Source organism: Gossypium raimondii, chromosome 3 (assembly GCF_025698545.1).
Source record: "Gossypium raimondii isolate GPD5lz chromosome 3, ASM2569854v1, whole genome shotgun sequence".
NCBI classification, from domain to species: domain Eukaryota; kingdom Viridiplantae; phylum Streptophyta; class Magnoliopsida; order Malvales; family Malvaceae; genus Gossypium; species Gossypium raimondii.
Genome location: NC_068567.1, coordinates 59,706,300 through 59,730,776, shown reverse-complemented (window position 1 = coordinate 59,730,776; position 24,477 = coordinate 59,706,300). Strand labels below are relative to the sequence as shown.

General features: G+C 31.3%; 1 protein-coding gene across 4 annotated transcripts; it reads right to left on the bottom strand.

Annotated features, from left to right (window-relative positions):
- Positions 1-347: 347 nt before the first annotated feature.
- On the bottom strand, positions 348-12,264 carry LOC105795116 (MADS-box protein AGL24). 4 transcript variants are annotated; one of them, XM_012624599.2, is made up of 9 exons: positions 12,126-12,264; positions 11,251-11,441; positions 9,305-9,386; positions 9,166-9,227; positions 8,994-9,093; positions 8,859-8,900; positions 8,438-8,479; positions 8,245-8,363; positions 348-665 (listed from the first exon to the last, which is right to left on the bottom strand). In XM_012624599.2, exons 2-9 carry the CDS (start codon positions 11,430-11,432, stop codon positions 632-634), a joined length of 663 nt encoding a protein of 220 aa, XP_012480053.1. In that variant the 5' UTR covers positions 11,433-11,441; positions 12,126-12,264; the 3' UTR covers positions 348-631. The 4 variants fall into 4 exon arrangements, with proteins under 4 accessions (XP_012480053.1, XP_012480049.1, XP_052484612.1 ...); XM_012624595.2 differs by having other exon boundaries at positions 12,062-12,239; XM_052628652.1 differs by having other exon boundaries at positions 11,251-11,433; positions 12,062-12,233.
- Between the last annotated feature and the right edge of the window lie 12,213 nt (positions 12,265-24,477).

The window sequence follows — 24,477 nt, the reverse complement described above, 5'->3', positions numbered from 1 at the left end:
GCAAATGCAAAATTCAAAACAGATGAGACAATAAAATTGTTGAACACCAAACCATGAAAGTATAATAACCATCCATACCAACTTTAATCATAAAAATGAACAAAAACCTTAGAAAAGCCAGAGCTACCCAATCTCTATTCCAGCATTCGTTCTTTTTTCTTAAACAATCTCACTTCTTGACAATGCCTAGAACTATCCATAACCCCTCCCTAACACATAAATAGGAGAATAATACACTTCAACGCACTGGAACCCATGTCTTCCTGCATTGGCAGCAATACTCATACTAATCGAATTAAGACTTAATCAACCATTTCAGCACACTCTTTAGACAAGCACAAAACAAATAAGGAATAAAGATGGCACTAAACCCTCCAAAGTAAACAAGTTAATTTATTTACCATGCTCGAGTGCATGTGCATAATTGCGCTTTAACCTTCACATTCTTTTTTTGTACGGGTAATTTTGATATTAAACTCTATATATAATTATCGACGGTTCCATAAAACTGGTTTACTTGACAATCTACACATCATCATCATTATTATTACTACTATGAAAATTATCCTATATAGGAGCCAGCTGAGATTTAAGCAAGATGATGATGACTTCTTCGCAACATCACCGCCTTTTAACCTTTCAACGGTGAGTTAGGGAAGGCTAACCTGCGAAACCCATTCATTCCAACATACAAACACTAGCAATTAAGGGTGTGCTTGAAAAATAAACTTTCAGAAAGTTTTCTGTTTAAAAAGAATCCAAATATGCATGCAATCTATCCAAATAAACATTTCATATTCTTTATTCTAAAAAATAAATATTTTATCAATTCAATGATTAAAAGATTTAAACATGAGTGTTCGATAGTGTTAAACCCATAGCTTATGTCATGAGTTGCGTTGTATGCATGGTAGTAATTTACTCTTAAAATAAAATTTTGAAATATAATAATGATACATGCCAATATAATAACATGACATTTGAGTCGTGATGTATGTTTTGCTCATACTAAAATTTTTATTTTGACATATAATAAAGATACATGTAAATATAATTTAATTAATATTTATAATATACAAACTCATTCATAATTTATTAATCAATAAAAATATATATAATAGCTATTAAAAATGAACATTTTTAGTAAAACCCCATCAACTATAAATATAACTATAATGAGTGATAATTATTACACTTAAATATATCTAATAATATTTTTATACAAAGAAAACCTTAGAGGGAGGAGTTACAAATTTTGAGAGTCCCTAATTGAGTTGGTGTCACCCTCAATCGGGTCACTAATTCAATATTTTTCCATAATTAAAAAAGTTATATTATTCAATGGTATTTTAGTCTTTTTTTATTTTAACAAAAACTAATTAAAATATGCATATGGTGATATTTGAACCCACAGATATTACTCTTTTTTATACAATGCCTAGAACTACTCATAACCCCTCCCCAACAATAGGAGGATAATATGCTTCAATACACTTGAACCCAAGTCCTCTTTCACTAGCAACAATGTTGATGTCAATCGAGCTAATACTCAATTGGTATTCTCTAAACATGTTTGACTTAAAAAAAGTAATTACATTATAATTTCCTATATCATGTTTGGTAATATAAATTGTAATTACAAAACTGCACAATTTAAATTCTAAAAAATATTAATTATTATAAAATTATCAATTGTTACTTCTCTTTTTGATGCAATTGGTAATCTGTTGGAATCTTTTGTTAAATTTCTGCAGAAATTTTGGGGTTTTATCAGAATCTTCTCGGCACAGTTGATTTCAATGTTGTTGAGTGTTCAAATTCTTTGCTTCAAAAGTTACTGCCTAAATTGTCTAGCGATGCTCATTGTGTGTTGATTAGTCCTATTACCAATGAGGAGATAAAGGCAACTATTTTTGGGCAGGGGAATGAAAAAGCCCATGGTCCTAACGGTTTCACAGCTTTCTTTTTCAAATTTACATGGGGTATAATGGGGCCTGATTTTCTTGAGGTTCAGTATTTTTTTGCATCCTCCCCTCTCTTAGCTGCCTTTAATGCTACTTCAATTTCCTTGGTTCCCAAGTGTGATAATTCTGACTATGTAAAGGATTTTTGGCCTATTTCTTGTTACAATACAATTTATAAATGCATAACCAAGGTTTTGGTTACTCGAGTGAGTCTTTTTCTACCTGCTTTGATTTCTAAAAGTCAGAATGCCTTTGTTAGAGGGCGTAGTATCACTGGTAATACCATGTTGGCTCATGAGCTAATGCGAGGGTATGGTAGAAGACATATTTCTCCTAGATGTGCCTTGAAGGTTGATTTTCAAAAGGCGTTTGATTCTTTGCATTGGAGTTTATTGCTTTCAGTGCTTAGAGCTCAAGGGTTCCTTGAAAAGTTCTTGAAGTGAATTGAAATTTTCTTAACTACTCATCGGTTCTCTGTCTCCCTTAATAGAAGCCTTGTGGGTTTCTTTCGTGGGAGGAGAGGTATTAGGCAAGGAAACCCTCTCTCTCATTACCTCTTTGTGCTTGAAATGGACGTGTTATCTAGGTTATTGGATGTTGTTGCCACAAATGCTTTTTTCAAGTATCATCCTAAGTGCCTTCGAGTGTGATTGACTCATCTCATGTTTGCCGATAATCTTTTTATTTTTTCTAGGGGTACTGTTGATTCAATGGTTGGTTTTTACTGTGTTCTTCAACAATTTTACTTACTTTCTTGATTGCAACTCAACGCCTCCAAAAGTGAATTTTTTGTTGTTGGGGTGCCTTAAGAGGAGTTGGCTCTCATGAATTCTTGCACAGGGTTTAAAGTTGGTAGGCTACCAGTGAGGTACCTTGGTGTTCCTCTTGTTTCTTGAAAGTTGTCTTAGTCTGACTATGATGCTTTAACCAATAGGATTGTTAACAGGATTCAAGGGTGGTCTACAAGCACTTGAATTATGCTAGTAGACTGCAACTCATTAATGTTGTGATCTTTAGTGTGCAAGCCTATTGGAGTCCTCAATTTCTAATGCCTAAGAATGTCCTCAAGAAGGTTTGTCAATTCTGTCTTAGCTTCTTTTGGAAATGGAAGGTTGGCTCGGGTTGAGAGCCTCGTATTTGTTGGAAGGTGATTTTTTTACATAAATCTGAGAGGGGGCTTGAGGCTAAAAAATGTGGTAGAATGGAATCAAGCTTATATTTTGCAACTTATCCGTGCCTTGCTTGCAGGAGAGGGGTCTCTTTTGATCACTTGGGTTAGTGAATATATGTTAAAGGGTAGGAGTTTTCTGGATGTAGCTCCTACTTCAATGAGTAGCTGGATTTGGCAAAGGATGCTTAAGTTGAAGCCTTTGGTTGCTGCCACTTCTCAACAATTTGCTAATGCTAAAGTGAGTACTTCTAGATTGTAGGAGGCAATTAGAACTCGTGGTTTGAAGGTGGAATGACATTGTTTGCTATAGTTCCCTTTACATATTCTTGAACATTCTCTTATTGCTTGGACGGTCATTCTTAATAGGCTTCCAACCCGGGATCGCTTGCTTGCTTTTGGGATTTCAGTTAATACTTGTTGCTTTTTCTGTATAGATGCTATAAAGAGACCTGATCACATTTTCTTTCAATGCAGTTTTTTAAGGAAGGTGTTGCAGTCAATTTTGCACATTTACTCCATTCATAGGTGTAACAACCCAATTTTTTAGTGGTGTCAGAAATAGTGGTTTAAGACCACCAAATTCGGTGAGTAAGCTCGTAAATTTTATTATTTAATATTTATGAGTCAAATATGGTTTTAAAAGGATTTTTGAATTAGTAATTTGTGTTTTAATAATAATAATTTAGGTGAAGCGGTTTTAGAAAGTGAGGTACCAGGACCTCGTTTCTATAAATTGAGTCGTAAATATTTTTATAAATATTTACGGAGTGTTAATAAGGTGGTATTAAAGTTTCGTTGAAAAATTTTAACGTTTCGATAGTTAATTAATTAAAAGAACTAAATTAAAAAGGTACAAAACTTGCTAATTATAATAATTAAGTGATTAAATGGCTTGATTAATAAAAAGGGAGGACTTAAGTGATAAATATGCCTAAATTAATGGATGAGGCGACATACGAATAAAAAAATAAAAATAATAAAAAGAAACAATGGCAAAATTGTAATTATATTGAAATTAAATAAGACAAATTGAAATTGAAAAGCATTCTAGGCTTTTCTTCTCTAATTTTTAGTTTAAAACAGATGAGGGCGAGAGCTCAAGCTGGTTTTTAATATTTTTTCCTCATGTGAGTTCAATTCTTACCCGTTTCTTGTAATTTTTATATTTTTAAGATTGTTGCAATTAGGTCCAACTAAATCTTAGTTTTTGATTTTGTTAAAGATTTTGGATGTTTCCATTGATGAATCTATATGATTTTTTTATGTTAAATGATGAATTTGAGATATTGGTTGTTATTTAAAAGTATTTTGTTAAATGATTTTGATGAATTTTTCGATTATGGACTAAATTGTTGAAATAATAAAAATACAAGGGTTTGTTGTGAAATTATTGCAAAATGGGCTGTATATAATGCCATGAATATTTGGCTAGCTTGTATTTGTATTTAAAATGGTTAATTTTCATGATTTGGGCTCAAGGACTAAATTAAATAAAAGTAAAACTTTTGGGGTAATTTTGTAAAAATTTAAAAATGATCAAATTGCATGAAATGAATTGTTTTATTGTCTAAATTAATAAATTGAATGAAATTATTAATTTAGATCAAGATCAGTGGAAAATCGAAAAAATAAAAATTACCAAAATGCCCTAAACTTTGGTATTTCTACAATTTAGCTGTAAGTTCTTGTAACTAAATTGTACATTTACATGTTTTAAATTTAATATTATTGTGTGTGATTTGTATGTTTTCCATGAATATTATTAATCACATATTCGACAAGTACCAAGACTCGTTTGAATTTTAGAAAATTAATGGATATAAATGATAAGTCATTAAGGGTTCCCGATTGGTTGTGATCCTGCATGTGTTGCGGGCACACCACAGCTCTTATGAGTATCCCACTATTTGGCTCTCACGAGCTTCCCGATACTTAGCTCTCACGAGCTTCCCATTATTTAGCTCTCATGAGCTTCTCGATTAATGGCTCTCTCTTGAGCTTCTGGTTATATGGCTCTCACGAGCTTCTCGATATATGGCTCTCATAAGATTACCGATATTTGGCTCACATAAGCTTCCCGTTTATGGCTCGTATGAGCTTCCCGATTATTGGCTCGCAAGAGCTTCCCATTATACAGCTCACATGAGCTTCCCGTTACATGGCTCAAAAGAGCTTCCCGATTACATGCTCGTATAGGCATATCTATACTTGAATTGACGGATTACAGATTTGTACACTTTGTGTGTACTACATGTGTATCTCACGATATTCTAATGGTTCAACGGGCAATGTTCTATTACGAGACAATATGAGTTCGATACGAACTAATATTGGTATACACATGAAATATGTGGAAATGATAGTACGTGATATATTGATATATTGAAATGGATGTTATATGTATATGAAGAAACAGAAAGAGAATGATATGTATCATGACATGTACATATGTGAATATCTTTGATATGTTGATACATGGAAATTAAATTAGTTGAGGTGAGTAATAAACTCAAGTGTGACATGTTGAGAAAATAAGTTTATCAATGCTGAATTTATATGAAATATGTTCAAGTACACTAATAAGTGTTGTTTGATGCTTAGGCAAGTGCCAAGCTATTGGTTAAATGGTAATATGTTTATTTATATATGATGCATTGAAAGGGTAAGTACTCAAGTGAAAATATGCTAGTGCTCATGAAAGAGTGGTAACGTTTAAGTTATACAATTTCTTATGAAATGACTTATCAGGTGATTAATTAGAAAAATGCTATGTTTAAATGCATTAGCTTGTAGCTATGGTTGAATAATATGTTTATGACTGGTATGTTATGCATATGGAATGAGTGTGAAAAGTAAAGAAATGCAAATGAAAAAAAAATTGGATGAGTTAAAGTTGTTTAAAATCCTACTATGCTAGGAATAATATGTATAAGTGATGCTGTGGATTTATTCACCTTGTGAGTTATTGAATATAACTTCACGAGTATTGCGGTATCAATATTGGATTATTCTTGATATGTATAAATTTCATATTTGAAATGAATTGATATGATTAAAGTTTATACGATCTTACTAAGCATTCATTGCTTACGTAGTTGTTTTCTTTTACTTTCCAGATTATCGAAAGCTCGATCGGGTTGAAAGCTTGTCGAAGATATATCACACTATCTATCATTTCTATTGGTACTTTCAGATGTTTTGATTTTGGTTATAATGGCACGTATAGATAATCTGGCTGATGTTGGCCTATATGTATTTTGTTGAGATTAGCCACTTATTTGGCTTGTGTTTTGGCACATTTTGATTTGTGCATATTTGTCTTATATGGTTGATGTGTGGTTTGGTTTGTGGTTGTATGGTGAAAATTAAAATGTTAGCTAAATGTGCTTTTATACATGTGATTTGGAATGTGATGAATTTATCATGAATTGTTACTTTAATATGTAAGGTATATATATATATATATCTATCTAAATATGTTAGTATTTGAAATACATTTTGGCACCAAATGGTATGTTTTGGTAGGTATGACTTGGTTTGAAATAAAGCAAATTAGTTTGGTAAACCTTGGGTACAAAAATGCATATAAGTTAATTATACATATGAATATATTGAATGCATGAATACACTTATTTTGGCTTATTTTGGACGCCTAGTTATGGCTTGTTGATATACGTAATGTTGATTGTAGGTTGACACCAAATTGGGTGAGAAATGTGGCTTGTAAAATAGTCTATTTTCGTCCACACAGGCAAAGACACGGGCATGTGTCTTAGCCGTGTGTGACACATAGCCAGGTAACACAATCGTGTCCCCTGTATCTTTTAAAAGAATGCAAGTCAGTGAATTACAAGGTCTTAGACACGGGCGTGTCTCTTGACCCAACGGCCGTGTGACCCCTGCAATGTTAAAAATATTAAATGTTTCCGAAAAATTTTTCTAAGTTTCTGATTTAGTCCCGATTTGTTTCTAATGTGTATTTTAGGCCTCGAGGGCTTGTATAAGGGACAATATGTTTAATTTTGATTGGTTTCTGACATGTATATTATGTGATGTGAAATATTTGAAATTTATGTCTATTTATTCTGTAAACTCCGGTAATGTTCCGTAACCCTGTTCCAACTACGGACTCGTGTTAGGGGTGTTACAATAGGGCTATGGGAACTTGAAGGCAAGAGTTAGCTTGGGCAATATTGAAATTTAAAAGGAAAATCTTTACTTGTTGCTATACTCAAGCTTGTTTGGAGTACGTATTTGTATGTGATATGAAGACAGAGGAACAAGAGATATTGTGATGCATCTTTCTTGACTGAAGATGCTATCTTGGTGCAAGTTAAAAGAGATTGTGTGAGCTCGTTTAGGAGGAAAACCAATCAATAGAATTGGTTCCGTTAATACTTCACTTTGTGCTTCTTGAGGTATCATTGATTAATTTATTTGTATAGATTAAAGTTATTGTACAATATTTTTTTGTTCTTTTGTAGCAGTTTAACTGCTTTCTTGAATTAATGAACTTCATCATTCACCAAAAAAATTATTATAGATGTAAAGCAACTACTCTAAAAAATTCAAAATTTAATAGACAAATAAGATTATAGAAAAAGTTCCCATACTAAGAATTTTAATTGTCTCATAAATACTATTAAAATCTATGGCCTTTTTTACAATTTATTTAGATTATATCAAATGTTATCGATTCATGGTTCTCTAAGTAAGCTTTTTATGTTATGATTATAAGAATGGCATAATTTTTATTTTAATTTTGAATATTTATTTAGAATAGTAAATATATCTAAATAAAATTTGAGTTTTCTTTTGACATACATATGTAATATTCTATTCCAATATCTAATATATTTTAATTTTAAATTATAATCCTTTATTAAAATATAAAGCTTAAAAAAGATATTTTGAGTAATTTTAATATTATTCTATTTCTCTAAAACATTATTTTAACCAAATCCAAGCCTGTGAAATGTAATCCTTCTATCCTGGTAACATGTCTTTCCAACTTTATATGAAATAATATACCATGGTGGCAAAATGCAAGGAACTCCAAAGTAATAGTTGCATGACTAGGGATTTATGTATAAGAGTTGCATGACTTACCCCAATGTGAGAGAAATGTCATGGCTATTATTATAGGGTTGAGTTGGATTTTCAGAGCTCCCAACATGAGCAATCGACTCTGATGGCTGGACGTGGACCATATGAGGTAAATTCTCCATCTACCAAAATTAAATTTTATATGTCAAATGAAAGCTGGAAACAAGTTGTCTAAATTATCACTAACACAACTCACTTGCTGTTTCAATTGCTGCTTTTCTTCCACCAGTTCTGCTCCCTTCACATTTACAAGAATCAAGTATCAGAGATCATTTAAGCCCAGGCAGATTATATATATAAGCATAAATAAACTGGATATATATGAATGCATCGATATAATCTTATATAATTTTATGTTATTCACATTATTCGTTTTTATTATATTTGGACGTGACACAGAACATTAATATAATATGAATATCTAAATTTATAAAATTTATGGTAACCTATAAAAATAAATAAGATTAAAAAAAGAAATCTTTAATTAGGAAGCTATAAGCAGCAAAAAAACTATAGTAAAATATTCCATATTTCTTATAATTCAATACTAAATTATTCCTTTTTAAACTATGAAACTTGAACAAAATCCAATCAACTACTGTTGCAATATATATCACCTTCATCTTGAGGGTGCTGATTTCTTTGAAAAATCTCTCATCCTGTAACACAAAAGCTTTTTATCATTAGTTAAAAGGGACAATGAAGGGTGAGTTGAGATGGAGATGGAGATGGAAATGGGGCTTTCAAGAAACCTTTGTTTCAGTAACTCGTCTCAAGCCTCCTTCAACTAGTTTTTCCAGGTGCTTTAATCCTTCAAAACCTAACCCTTGGAGCTCCTCTCCCTTCAGCTGTCTATTGATGCATGAAAGGATCATTGCTCACATACATAATACACATACATATACAGGAAACTGTAAGATTTACCTCAGTTGGTGGGTCTTTTCAGCCATTTCCTTGCTCAACATGGCACACGTGCGACTCTCAACCTAAAACAAGAGGTCAGCTTCATCAGCATGAGAGGGTGCAAACTACAAGACAACAAGAACAGAAATTCAATTGTAACCTGCAGTCCATGACATGGACTGGTGACCAATCTGTCGATGCCTTTTCCTGACTGTTGATTGCGCCTTTCAATCACCTCCATACTGGGGATAACAATTCAATGGCACTGAATCAATACCCTCCACTTAATAAAACTAAGAATAAAAATAAAAATATGCAGATGGTATATGTTTGGCTTACAATAAAAGAGCAATTTTCTCAGTATTTTTCTAATCACATATACATACATATAAAATAATACACATATATTAAGAGGAAGAACTAGTTTTGCAAATATAGTATTCATCTTGCTCTAGTTTGGGGTTTGAGGGTTTCTTGCCAGTAACAAATATAACTACATATAGTAGTCATCTTGTAAAAGTGAGGACTTTTGAAAAGAAATGGTGAATAATATATGAAGTATACAGAGAGAGGCTAGGGTTCCACTACTACAAACTTGTTGATGCTATGTCTAGAATATAATTTTAATATTAGAAAATAATAAATTAAAATTTCACTATTAATATATCAAATAAAATAACTGAAAATGACATGTATCTACTTAGATGACATTCATGCAAATCTAGAATGTAAACTTGTTGGAGCCTTACCCTTATTTGTAACTATTATGTGAAAAAAATTAATATGATTAATTTAATTGGTGAAGAAAGTATCTTATAATGTATTTTATTGGACTTGGATAATGTTAGTAACCTTTTAGGGTTTTAAGTATAAAAAGCATATATATATTTTTGGTAAGTCTAATGCTAAACATATAAATATACATAAAAATTTAAAGGGTAAATAGGAGATTGAAGCAATAGAATTAACAAATGGACAATGATATAAACAAACAAGATGCATAGACATGTATATATAATTAATTTGTAATGATACCATTTTAAATATAAAAGATGAGAAATAAAATGACTTTTTATTAGAGAGAAAAGCATCTCTTTATTAACAAAAAAAAAAAAACACCCTTCTCTTTCAATTTCTAATTTTCAGTCTTATAGACTTTTGGCCATTAATAAATTGAGGCTAGTAATATATATATATATATATATATATATATACACATCTAAATATACAATTTCTTATAATTCGATTGCCAATTCAGCTAAAAGGAGATTTTAACTTCGAAATTTTCCTTGTTCAAGAAAAGATCTTGTTTGATTTACATCCCTACAAAATCTTTTACATATTAGTAAATTATATTGTACTTTATATATATATATACAGTGAAATAAAAGAAACCAAATTAATAGAAAAGGGAGGTACAAAAGGGATAGCGTCCATCTATCAATCAATGGATCTTGATTACCAAATGCCATATGAAGTCCCTGTAAAGCTCATATGCTATTAATGTTATGATGATTCCATTAATAACATCTCTTGTTTATTTGGGATTGTAGTTTTATCTCAAAACCTAATTAGTTTAACTGGATGGTTATTTACGAAGGGAGTTTCTTTTGCTGAAAAATAACACAAGATATTAAGTGCTAAAATCAAAACCAGTAAGATCAAATTAACTAGTTAATTACCTGGTAGGATCCTTATATTTTATGATCATGTGGCGAGAAACTAAGGTGTCAATAAAACATTGCTAAGAAGATTTCAATGATGGGAATTTCATAGTGAAGTACTTTTCAGTTTAAAAACAAAAATGAAGGGTAAAATTATCAAATTATTATTGTTATATTAGCCATAAAATAAGGATTCAACAAGATTCAAGAAAACTAGTATTGAAGAAACTATTTTGAATATAAATATAAGATTTCAATACATTGAATCATTATGAATTTATACTTTTATACAGTTTAATTTCTTGATTCTAAAGATCTTTTCTCAGTCACGGAAGCAAAATCAATACACTAATCTACGAACTGCAGCAGAGATATTGAGAAAGATGAAATTTGAAGGCCAAACATAAACATTGATTATAGTGTGAGAATGATCAAATTAAACCTTGTGCTGAAATAGTCGAAGAGTTTTCCAGTTGCTGAAAAGACTATAAGAGCAATCTCAGCATCGCAAAGAACGGAAAGTTCATGAGCTTTCTTGAAAAGCCCTCTTCTCCTCTTTGAGAAAGTCACTTGCCTCGCCGCAACGTTGTCGATTTTCTTGATCTGAATTCTCTTTCTCGTCATTCTAAAATACTAAAATCAAAGGAAACAAAAAGTAAGTTTGCTCGGGAAATTGAAGGAAAAAGAAAAACTGAAGGAGAGGGTTTTTGAAAAAAAGGAAAAACATATTAAAAAGAGAAAAACGCCGAGCTTCTGGGTAATTTATAGCAAGCTGCAGACAATGATATCAGCATAAAAAGGAAAACCAGGAAGAGACCAAATGAACACGTGCTAAGAAATCAAACGTTGTTGATAAGCAAAGATCCTAAAATTTCAAGCAAGAGCTATAAATATAGCTGAGAACCACATAAAAAAAAAACACAAAAAAACAAAAGTCCTCACCTCAAAACAAAATCAAACCCAAAAAAAGAATAAAGTTCTTAGCTCAAATCGAGGAAAATACAAGTCATAAGCAAGTTTAAGAACAAAGAAGTAACCAAAAATGGGATTGAAGATAGGAGAAAGAAATGATAAAGAGCTAAGCAGCACTGTTTTATTTTTTTGCCAAATTAAGCTAACATAACGAAAAACTTTATACAAAAATAACAAAAGAAGAAAAGAATATCAAGTAGGAGCCATTGAATTCAACCTATATATATATATATATTGCAAAAAGAGAGATAATAAGGAAGACGCATGAAGAAGAAACCTACCAATCCAAAGCTCATTTAAAAATGGGAAATGGAAGAAAGTGTGAAGAAGTGAGGGGGGATTCACCAGAATTTATGCTTTTCAGTTTTCACCAATATTCATTTCCCTATTGCTTTCCTTTTTTTTTTTGCCCTATGGAGGTAAGGGTTTGTCGTTTTTGCATAGGGTGTAGCTGACACTCCATAAAGAACCACATACAAAACAGAAAAAAGCCACCATTTGAATAAATATATATGTTGTATCTATATTTGTAATATATATTTAAGTCAGAAGATGTTATAAGTCGATTTAATTTAAACTTATTTGAAAAAAAATAAAAAGTAATATATTTTTAAAAATAATAATTATAAGGGTATTTAATTATGTTTCTATTAGTTTTATAATTTTCTTTAAAAATTAAATAGCTTAAACTATCATTTTGAAAAAACTCAACATAAATAATTAAATAATAAACTTGAAACAATAAAGACAAAATATAAGTGAAATTTATTTTTTACTAAATAAATAATAAGAGTAGCTAAATATTATGAAATGAATTAATTTATTGCTAACTTATATACTAAAATAAATGTATGCAGATTCGATTTTGGTGTTGATGTTGATTTTATATTTTAATTAATTTTTCATTCATTCTCTCACGAATATAATTTATATTTAATTGGATAATAACAAACTCGAGAGATAATATTTTTGAGAAAAATAATCATAAATATTAAAATAATTAGTGTTCATAAACTATACAATGTATATATAGGATAATTTGATCATACTAAAATATATATTTATTAAAATTTATATAAAACTAAAAGTTTAAAGATTATGATACCAACTAATAAAATATTTAGATTCCAGTAGTTCAAATGGAATCAAATACTAACTTTATATTTTATTATTAATCAAATAATTAATATTTAGTATTTACTTTTTATTCAAATAAGTTGTTTTAAATATTTTTTAGGAAGTTTTAAATAAAATATTGATTTATGCTAAAAGTTTGTTTTTGCATAAATTTATTTAAATAGAATAAAAAATAAAAGAATTTACGGAATTTTTTTATCATTTTAATAAAAAAGATTATAGGAAAGGTTCCATTTATGTCCCAAACAAAAGCCAGATGGCTAAGCCTTTGGAAACATTTATGATTTATTGGTTAAAACAAGGAAAAGAAAATTATTTTCAGTATTATTGAAAATGGAATGTGAATGTTTAATTCTTTTTAATTAAATCTTATATTTAATAAATGAGTTCGGCGTTACCGTACATATGGACCATGCTGGTCAGTAATTATGACATATTTGTACACTCGTACGACCTTTGTCTTTGTGGCTTCTACTCTCCTTCCTGTGAATTAATTTTAGCCATTACTTTCTTTTTTTCTTAGCCAATACGATAATATGTTTCTATGTGTGCATAGGTCATCGTGTGCAACTTCAACCTAAAATTTTAGTTTCCTTTGTTAGATCCAGGTCTGGTTTGACCCGAAAAATTAACATATAATTTTGTTAGATAAAAAAGTTAAAGTTTGGTCACGACTTGTTCGTATTAATTTTATATTATTTTTTATAAAATTTTTAAAATGTATAATATATTAAAAATGCTAAAAATATTAAAATAAATATTTCTTAATAAATTAAAAATAAATAAAAAATATATATGTATACTTAAATAACACTAATATAGGTATAACTTAACAACCGCCTTTAAAATAGTAACAAAATTAACAATAAAATAATAGTAATACAATAACAACAAATAATAGCAACATAATAGTGAAATTGTAACAAATTAGTGAAAAAAATAACAAAATAGTAAAAAAATAGCAAGAAAATAATAAAAAAATTACTTTTTTACATATTTGGCCCAGGCCGGGTCGGGACCAGGCCAAAAAGTCTTACCTGAGGTAAGGCCCACACGGGCCTTATTTTTTTATCCAAACCCTCTCACTTTTTAAGCGAGACTTCGAGTCAGAGATGGTCTAGCCTATGGATATGTCTAAGTTAACATTAAAAAGTTAATATTGTTACTTTTAAGTATCAAAATATATAACTTTTGTCAAATTTAAGTATTACATTAGAACAAAAAAATAATACAAATATTACATTAAAAAATATATCAAACCTAAATATCAAATAATGCATTAAGTTTATTATATTAAGACCACTTTTTAGGATATTCTAACCTAAGTTAAAGTTTCTAAATAAAGGTAGAAGTATTGTACAAATTTATGAATGGCAGTAAGGAGTAGCTTTTGGTTTTATTCTTTTAAAAGTATAATGATTTTTTGGCCTTTTAATTTTATAAAAAATTTATTTTAGCCCTTTATTTAAGTTTTCATCTTTTTTAGCCTTTAAACTTGTATTTTATGTTAAATCATCCCAAAATGAAAGAAAAAGTTAACGTTTTTTCACTTTGCTGACGCTGCATACACATGGATTGTCATTTGGATGACACATCAACATTTAATTAATTTTTTTAACATTTAAAAAATTCAAAAAATTATAAAAACTAGTTAAAAATATAAAAAAATATATTTTATATTTTAAAAAATTAATTACTGAAGTGTCATCTACGTGGCAATCCACGTGTATGCCATGTCAGCAAAGTTAACAAACGTTAACTTTTCCATCCATTTTGGGATGATTTGACAAAAAAAATACAAGTTCAAGGGCTTAAAGTGATCAAAAATTAAATGGAGGCCTAATAAGATTTTTTTTATAGAGTTGGAGGGCAAAAAAAGGCATTATGCCTACTTTTAAAACGAGTTAAAATATTTTTTTACCTTAGGGGGAAAACAATATGATTATTTTTAAGCAATAATATTTAGTACATTGCTAGTAGAGTTTTTAGACTGCCTACGCGGCCCTACACGGTTCAACAGGATTGACCCTACACGGCCTACCTCTACCACGTCTGCTTCGAGTGCTCATAATGAATTCTCGGAAGTTTAGTGTTTAGAGTATATCTACAGTTCAGAAGTATGATAACTAATCATAAGTTTTTCGTCTAAAGTTCATTTACAGTTTTCAAATAAGAGTTCAAACATTAATTATTTTTCCTAAGGGTTTGCAGTCTAGAGTTTACAATTTTCACTCTAAAATTTGACTATTGCTTTCAAGAGTAACAGTAACTAAGTCAAGATTGGCATCGGAGTCTCGAATTCAATTTTTTGAAGAAAATTATTTTTCAAAAGTTTGTAGCATGATTTTCCCAAAATACCCCTATTTAAGACATGTATAGAGTCTGAGTTTTGAACTCGGACTCTGATACCACCAAATGTAACCACCCTAACCAGACCTAAATGTTACGACCGGATTTTAAAGGCTACATAAGCCACCGAGATGGCCTAGTAAAATTACTGAAGTTTTTAAAATAAATTTTTTTTAAACATTTACTTACCTTTGAAGAAAAACTTAGCACCGTATCTCTTTTTTCACAAAACCTTACGAGTTCCGAAAACCAATTGATTTTAACATTTTTCTTGTAACAGTGACTATTTTTGAAAAATTAGTTGATTTCCAATTTATTTACTTTTCAAAATCTCATTTACAAAATATCGTAGCGAAAAAGTGTAATTCGACATAGTTTTAATGAAAACCAGATTTAAATAACACAAATTTCAAGTCTCAACAACCTAAAATAATTTCAAATGTCATGCATGCCAAATAACACCAAATTAAAATCACATGCCACATTTTATAAAAAACATTACAGTCCCAAATATAAGTAATTATAATAGTAAAATCTAAATTACTTTTAACAAAAATAATTTGACGCAAGAACTTCGGAATGCCAAGTTCGTGTCCTAACCTTGCAGGTTGTTTGTGAAGATTGAAATAAGAGAGGCGAGCTTAAAGATCTCGGTGTGAGTCTAAACACAAGAAAATCAATGTAAAATAATATACACGTTATACAAAATAACAGTTCTCAAAACAACCACAATTGTATAGCAAAACATAATTTAATAGTTTATTTGAGCATGCTTAAGAATGTCAATGCAATTCATGTTTAACAGAAATGTAAAACCCCTAACCCATATCCGTTGTCGGAACAGAGTTACGGAGCATTACCGAAATATACAGATCAAATATAGGCATTTCATATTATTTAACATTCATGTCAGAAATTATTCATAAAGTCCCTTATATGAGCCCTCGAGGCCCAAAACATGCATTAGAAACAAGTTGGGACTAAACCAGGTACTTAGAAAAATTTTCGTAAAATATCAAAAATTTTCCAAGGTGCAGGGTGTAACACCCCTAACCTGAATCCGTCGCTGGAACAGGGTTACAGAGCATTTTCAGTGTTTACAAATTAATTAGCAAACATTTTATTTAATTTAGCATTCACATTAGAAACCAATAAAAATTATACATATTGTCCCTTAAACAAACTGTAATAGCCCGATTTTGGGTCTAGTCGGAACAGTGGTTTCGGGACCACAAATCCGACGAGGAAAAATATAATGGCCTGAATTTTCAGGGGTGTTAGAACGGTGATTCGAGATTACTAAATCCGACAAATGAGTAGAAAATATTATTAATTTAGTGAGTATAAGTTAAATGTGAAGTTAAGAAAATTTTTGAAATATTGAATAGTGCACTAGAAATAAATATTAAAATAATTAGAATAAAAAACGAGGTATCGAGACCTCAGAGATTTTAAACCGAGCCATAAATATTTTTATAAATATTTATGGAGTGTTAAAAAGTTAGTAATAAAGTTTCGTTAAGAAATTTTGAAGTTCCGATAATTAATTGAACAAAAAGAACTAAATTGTAACAGATACAAAATTATGGGAAATGATTAAATAACTTAAATGATAAAAGGAAGAGGGCTTAAAAGGAAAATAGACCCAATGTCTATTTGGGCTGGACGGCAAAGGCATGAAATCAGCAAGAAAGTAAGGAGAATTAAGGACAAAATTGGAATATTGCAAAATTACTTAATAAAGCTAGGATCAAAGTGGAATTATCTAGATTTCTCTTTATTTTTCTGCATTCTCATCAGCTAAAACACCATAGAAGGGTTTTCTTAAGCTGGGTTTTCATATTTTTACTGCAAGTAAGTTCAATTCTTGATTATTTCTTGAAATTTTTGTGTTTTTGTGACTTTTACAACTAGACCCACTTGTTGAATTCATTAGTTTTTGATTCTATGAAAGAAGTTGAAAGTTGCTATGAATATGTGCTGGAAGTATATGATGATTTAGCATGGAATTAGAGTTTTAAATTGTTTATATGCCGATTTTATTAAAAGAATTGAATAGAATGTGAATGTTTGGGACCTAATAGTAAAAGAGTTTGAAGTTACGGTTTTATGAGGAAATCCTAAATTTCAATAGTTATGAATAACTTATAATGTCTAGGTAAAGTACTAATTGAGAAAAATTAGCTTAATTGAGGGGTTAATTGAACAAGGACTGAATTGTATGAACTGTGAAATTTGGGGCAAAATGGAAATCAACATTTTGCACTAAAACAGTTTTAGACAGCAGCAGTAGTTTAACTTCGAAAAATCACCAAAATTTGTGGGAATCGAATTAGAGAATGAATAAATTATGAAATTAAAGTTTATTGAGTCTAGTTTCTATAGAAGAAATGGTGTAAGTAATGGAATTGTAAATTATGAGATATAATAAATTTTGTGAGACAATGTCAGAATGATTTCGTGTTTCCCTGTTCTGATTTTGGAAAATCATAAAAAATTGAATAAAAATAATTAGGGGCTTAAATTTATATATTTAAAATCCTGAATGAGTCTATTTTCAATAGAAACAAACAGAAACATCATCCGAATCCCGTACGAGGAGATAATTAATTTTTAGTGAAGAAGGACCGGAACTATCTAACAGTGAAACAAGGGAGACTTTAAAGAATAAACTGTACTTATTGGCTAAGCCAAAAATTATAAAAATTCTATGGTAAAAATATATATGAGTCTAGTTTCTGGGAAAATTAACGGATCTTAATTTGGATTTTCGTAACTCAAGATATAAATAATTTAGTGACTCTGACTCGGATAGACAACTTTGAATTTACTTATAAGTAAATAATGAAAATATAGTTAATGTTATTTAAGCGTGTTATATACATTAAGGATGTGGAGTGGAGAGGAGGAGGAGGAAAATTGGAAAATATATGAACGACTTGTGTATAAATCGGTCATATATTTGATCATAATCGATAAATGTTGAATTAGAAATTATGTAATTTTTATTTCAAATAGTTACTATGAGATTGATGATGATCGATTTTAGCTAAATTAAAAGCTAAAACGATGTTTTCATTGCAAAATTAAGAATTTCATAAATGTGTTAATGAATGGCATAATCGATAAACGTTAAGTTAAATGGTAAATACGTATTAGTATTGAACTTAATGATATTGAATTGTATGAGAAGTAAAAGGAAATTTCTATTGCTAGTGATATGATTTGAATTAAAAGAATTATTGTGATATTGAAATGTATATTGGATTGAGAAATTGATTTGAATTGTGAACATGAGAAATTATGAATTGAATGAAATGGAAATGAAGCATTGAATTGTTAAGAGTGAAATGCATGAATATAAATCGGGTATCGTAGGCCTTATTTATTATGAATATAATATTTAGAGGATATATTGTGAAGAATTATAAAAGCATGTTAAAAATTTGAAAGTTTTAATTTAGATGAAATTTTATAATACGGTTAAATACGTTTACAAGTGTATGTGTTCTGGTAATGCCTCGCACCTTATTTCGGCAACGGATACGGGTAAGAGGTGTTACACAAACCCTTTAGGCCCAAATTACGTATTAGAAACAAATAGGGACTAAGCCGAAAACTCAGAAAAATTTTCAGAAATATTTAAAATTTTCAACACTGTAGGGGTCACACGGCCGTGTGGTCAAGCCTTGTGGCTCACACAGTTTGGAGACACGCTTATGTTTTAAGCCGTGTGGGCATTCGAAATAGGGACACATGGCTGTGTCTTAGCCCGTGTCTGTGCCCGTGCGAGTATATTAACTTGGGTCAGACGACCAAGTCACACGCCCGTGTGCTAGACCGTGTGAGCATTCTGTTTTGTGCAAATTTAAGATACAGGGGACACACGGTCGTGTCACCTGGCCGTGTGTCACATACGGTTGAGACACACGCCCAACGTGTCTCTGCATGTGTGGACGAAAATAGGCCATTTTACAAGCCATATTTCTCACCCAATTCTATGTCAATCTACAATCAACATTACACATATCAACAAGCCATAATTAGACATCCAAAACAAGCCAAAGTAAGTGGCTAAACTTAACAAATTACATATAGGCCATCATTAAACAAAATACCTACACATGCCATTATAACGAAAATCAAAACATTCAAAAGTACCGATAGAACCAAAAGATAGTGTGATATATCTTCGACAAGCTTCCAACCCAATCGAGCTTCCGATAATTTGTAGGGTAAATAAAAACAAATACGTAAGCAATGGATGCTTAGTAAGCTCGTGTAATCTTTAATCATATTAATTCATTGCAAATATGAAATCTATACATATCAAGAATAATCCAATATTGATACCACAATACTCATGAAGTTATATTCATCAACTCACAATGTGAATAAATCCACAACATCACTTATACATGTTATCCCAAGTTTAGTAGGATTTTATATAACTTTAACTCTTTCAAGTTTCTTTATTTTCATTTGCATTTTTTTACTTTCCACACTTATTCCATATGCATGACACACAAGTCATAAACATATCATTCAACCATGGCCACAAGCTAGTGCATTTAACCAAAGCCTTTTTCGAATTGATCACATGATAAGTCATTTCATAAGAAATTGCATAATTTAAACCTTACCACTCTTTCATGAGCACTAACATATTTTCACTTAAATACTTTCCAATTCAATGCATCATATAAATAAACATATTACCATTCAACCAATAGCTTGACACTTAACTAAGCATCAAGCAACAACGCTAGTTAGCGTACTTGCACATATTACATATAAATTCAACATTGATAAACTTATTTTCTCGACATGTCACACTTGAGTTTATTACTCGTCACAACATACATAATTTCCTTGTATCAACATATCAAAGATAATCACATATTTACATGTCATGATACATATCATTCTCTTGTCGTTTCTTCATAAACATATATCATTCATTTCATTATATCAATATTTCATATATCATCATTTTCATGAATTTTGTGTATATTTATTCCAGTAACAGTTCATAATCATGAATATACATAATTCTCAGGAAAGTTTCATATACATGTATTTTCCATGTCATGTTTCAATATATCAAGTATGTAACACCCTAAACCCGGCCCAGATGTTATGGCCGGATCTCGCTATGTCACATGATAGGGTGTTTGAAAATTGTGTCGTCGCGTTAAAACCATTTCCATTGAATTCCTTATCTTAATATCTTGTTAGTTCCAAAATTGTGTTGCTCATTTAATCGATAGTTTCAAAACGTTATTCGTTTGAAGAAGCTTTTAAAATAGATTAAAGAATCGTACATTTAGGAAAAACATTTGTTTCTTTTGAAAACCGAGGTTTCCTACTACTAGCAGTTATAACCCATAAGGTAAAGATATTTAAAACCCAAAATCAAAGTTCAAAAGTCCAATTACAACCCAAAAACTTAGCCAATAAAAATAGAATAGAAATAAAACCAATTATCGTAAATATGGGTTAAAAACCATGAAAGTCCAAAACCGTGGTCACTGCCGAGTCCTCTGCCGCACCGATCCATCTAGATCTAGGGATTACCTGTGCACATTTAAACAAAAGGGGTGAGTTTACAAAAACTCAGTGTGTAATCCCACAGAAAACAAACAATAGCAAATCACAGTGCACAGTTAAAGCAGTCCTGGGCCTAATCCCTTTTTCAGTATCAATAACAGTTTGGGCCTTAGCCCATCTCAGTACAGTATCAAATATGCAGTAGGGCCTTAGCCCATCATAGTATCAGTAGCAATCATGCAGTATTTAGTAACAAAATCCTACCCAACCAGCCTCTACACACCATCACCGTCTAACCCTACACTCCATGTGGGGATCAAATCATCCCACCCATCCCTACACTCTAGGTAGTACTGAATGCTGCATAAAAAAATAATTTACAGCTGAGCTGCCAGTATGTTAGGCTTAAGAGCCTTTTAGTACGCTTCCTTCAAATATAATTAACCTAACCCCATGCAATGCAACATATAACCAGTTCAGTATACAAGGATACTATCATCATGCTCAACACATATATAAATCAAACAGTTAGTTTGTACAATTAGGGGTCTAAGTGATGCTTATCGGCCCTACAGTAGGTTCACAGTTGACTTGGGTGACCCATGCAACCTTAGCAATCAATTCAGTGAAAATGGGTTCACACCCCATGTGTCTACCCGTGTGGCCCACTTGGCCCAAATTGGCCTTGGCCGCGTGGTCCATTTTTAATGTAACCCGTGCTAGCTAAATATTCATATATGTTTTCACTATTTACTTATATGTTCCTTCAAAGCTATCTACGTGAGTCACTGTTACTAAATTATTTATATCTTGAGCTACAAAATTCCAAATTAAGGTACGTTTGATGTCTTTGAAACTAAACTCAAATACCTTTCTACCATAAAATTTTCAGAATTTTTGGTTTATCCAATAAGTACATTAAAATCTTCAATCTTACCCCTATTCTGCTGTCTGACAGCTTCGACCTTTCTTTGCTAAAAATTAATTATCTCTTAGTAAAAAAATTGGATGATGTTACCATTTGTTTTTATTTAAAATAGACTCATTAATAATTTAAACATGTAAATTTTAAACCCTAATTATTTTTCTCTAATTTTTGATGATTTTCCAAAGTCAGAACAGGGGAACCCGAATTCATTCTAACCTTGTCTCACAAAACTTATTATATCTCACGATTTATAGTTTCATTACTTACACCGTTTCTTCTATAAGAAACTAGACTCAATAAGATTTAATTCCATATTTTGTTCATCCACTAATTCGATTTCCCCAATTTATGGTTATTTTTCAAATTTAGTCTACTGCTATTGTCCAAACAGTAAGCAATTTCGGCTTTTCGTCGAATCCCATTTTCTGCGTTTCGGTTACACACCTGGTTTCGGTTTGGTGTGTAGACACTCCCAAGACACTCAGAACCTAGAATGGACATTCCCAAACATAGAGTCAGATTTTAAACGAGTTTTTAAAATGTGAATACAAACGACGATAGCGCTAATCAAGCGACCAATGCTTACCCCAACACCCTTAGTGATTTTAATTATGAGGTGACACGAGGAAGACTCCATTCTTTTTGATTTTCTGATGTCCAAAATAGAAAATCACAACCTTCAGTCGGTAATCAAATGCTAAAACTACAATAACTTAAGCCACTTACCAAATGGGGAAGAACGCAACGATCAAACAGAATCCTGAACAAGGAGACACGTTTTGGTCAAAACAAAAAAAAGGAAGAAAAAGGGATTTGCTAACACAAAAAGAAAGAAAAACGGCAGAGGAGAACTCGGCAGGGAGAATGGAAGGGAAAACATGTAGATTTTTTTTGGGAAAAAATAAAAAGAAAAGACTGACAGAATATTCGATAACCACCATTAATCCCTTATTTTTCTCCTAAAAATAGTCCACTACACTCTCACTATCTCTCAAACTCCCCAAAAACTGTCCACCACATTCCCTCAACAGCCGAATTCAAACTTCACTCAAACACTTCAATACTTTACTTCCCTTCAAACTCCCACACGACACAGATAAAAAAACACTCCCTTGCATATACAGGGATTCGAACTCAAGACTACCAGCATAATAGCACTCCACCTAACCACCAAACCAGTAAGCCCATTCTGTTATATTCTTACAACCAAACAAGTACAAGCCTACTGAACAAGAGTGAGGCTTTATTCAGAAAAATTCCAAAATTTCGCTAAAGGCATGGCTTGAACTTTGGACCTCATACACACACCTAGAACACTTAACCACTGAAGCAGACAGATATTTGTGTCATATTTTTACAAAAACAAAAGTATACATTTTTGGGGCGTTACAACCCTACCCCCTAAAAGAAAATTTTGGCCTCGAAATTTACCTAATCAGAACAAATAAGGATATTGCTGACGCATCGTATCTTCAGGCTCCCACGTGGCCTCCTCGGTACTATGATTACACCATAGAACCTTCACCAAAGGAATAGACTTCCTCCTCAGAACCTTTACGTCACGGTCCAGAATCTGGACACGCTCGTGTCTCAGGCCATGTGGGCATTTGAAATAGGGCACACAATTGTGTCCTAGCCCGTGTCCAAATTTGGGAGTATTCTAACTTGGGTCACACGGCCAAGCCACATGCCCGTGTGCTAGGCCGTGTGAGCATTCTAACTTGCATTAATTAGGTGCAGGGGTCACACGGCCAAGCCACACACCCGTGTGCCAGGTCGTGTGAACAATTCTGAGCATTCTTTTTTGCAAATTAATAGATGCAATGGACACAGCCAAAACACACGCCTATGTGCTAGGCCGTGTGTTACACACGGCTGAGACACACTTTCATGTGGACAGAAATAAGCCATTTTCAAGCCACATTTTTCACCCTTTTTAGCTTTAACCTAAACGTATTAAATAGCACATTTATAAGCCATAACCAAGCAACCAAAACAAGCCAAATACATGTCTTAAACATGTCATATTACCTCATATATCCAAATATCCAATCTTACTAAATTGATTAATAATATATAAAATTATTTGTACCAATTATACCAAATCAAACCATGCCTATTAGCTAATTATCATTTAATCATACCAAAACACATATCAATTACAAGCCATACCATTGGCTACTTTCAACCAAACATTTACATGCCATCTTTGTCCAAATTTTGCCTATACATGCTATTATAACCAAAATTGATCTACTATATATATACTGAAATAGGCCAAGGGATAGTGTGATGTGTCTCTGACTAGCTTCCAACCTTAACGAGCTTCCGAGTTACTATAAAATAGGAGAAATAAAAAAGAGTAAGCTTTAAAGCTTAGTAAGTTTGTATAACATTGAATTTAACTTACCTATTAATTCAAATTTAAGATAAGCAAATAAACATGCTCAAATCAATTTGGCCAATTGCCTAAACGCATATCCTCATCAAGCATGTTAGTCATTTAATTCACATGATTATCAAGAAACATGTATGAGCTCATCAATATTCAATTTCCATATACATATACTATAACAGCCTAATTTTCAGTGGTGTCAGAAACAGTGGTTTGAGACCACCAAAATCGACAAGTGAGCTCATATATTTTAGAAAGATATTTGAATTTGTGATGTGTGTTTTAGAAGGCTGAAACGACATGTGCAGAGAAAAATCTTGAAATTGGATGAATTAGGG

Coding starts and splice junctions, on each gene's coding strand:
- LOC105795116 (XM_012624595.2), bottom strand. Junction 9,387..11,250: donor TTCGACTATTTCAGCACAAG/GTTTAATTTGAT, acceptor TGTTATCCCCAG/TATGGAGGTGATTGAAAGGC. Junction 8,480..8,858: donor TCAGCACCCTCAAGATGAAG/GTGATATATATT, acceptor GTAAATGTGAAG/GGAGCAGAACTGGTGGAAGA.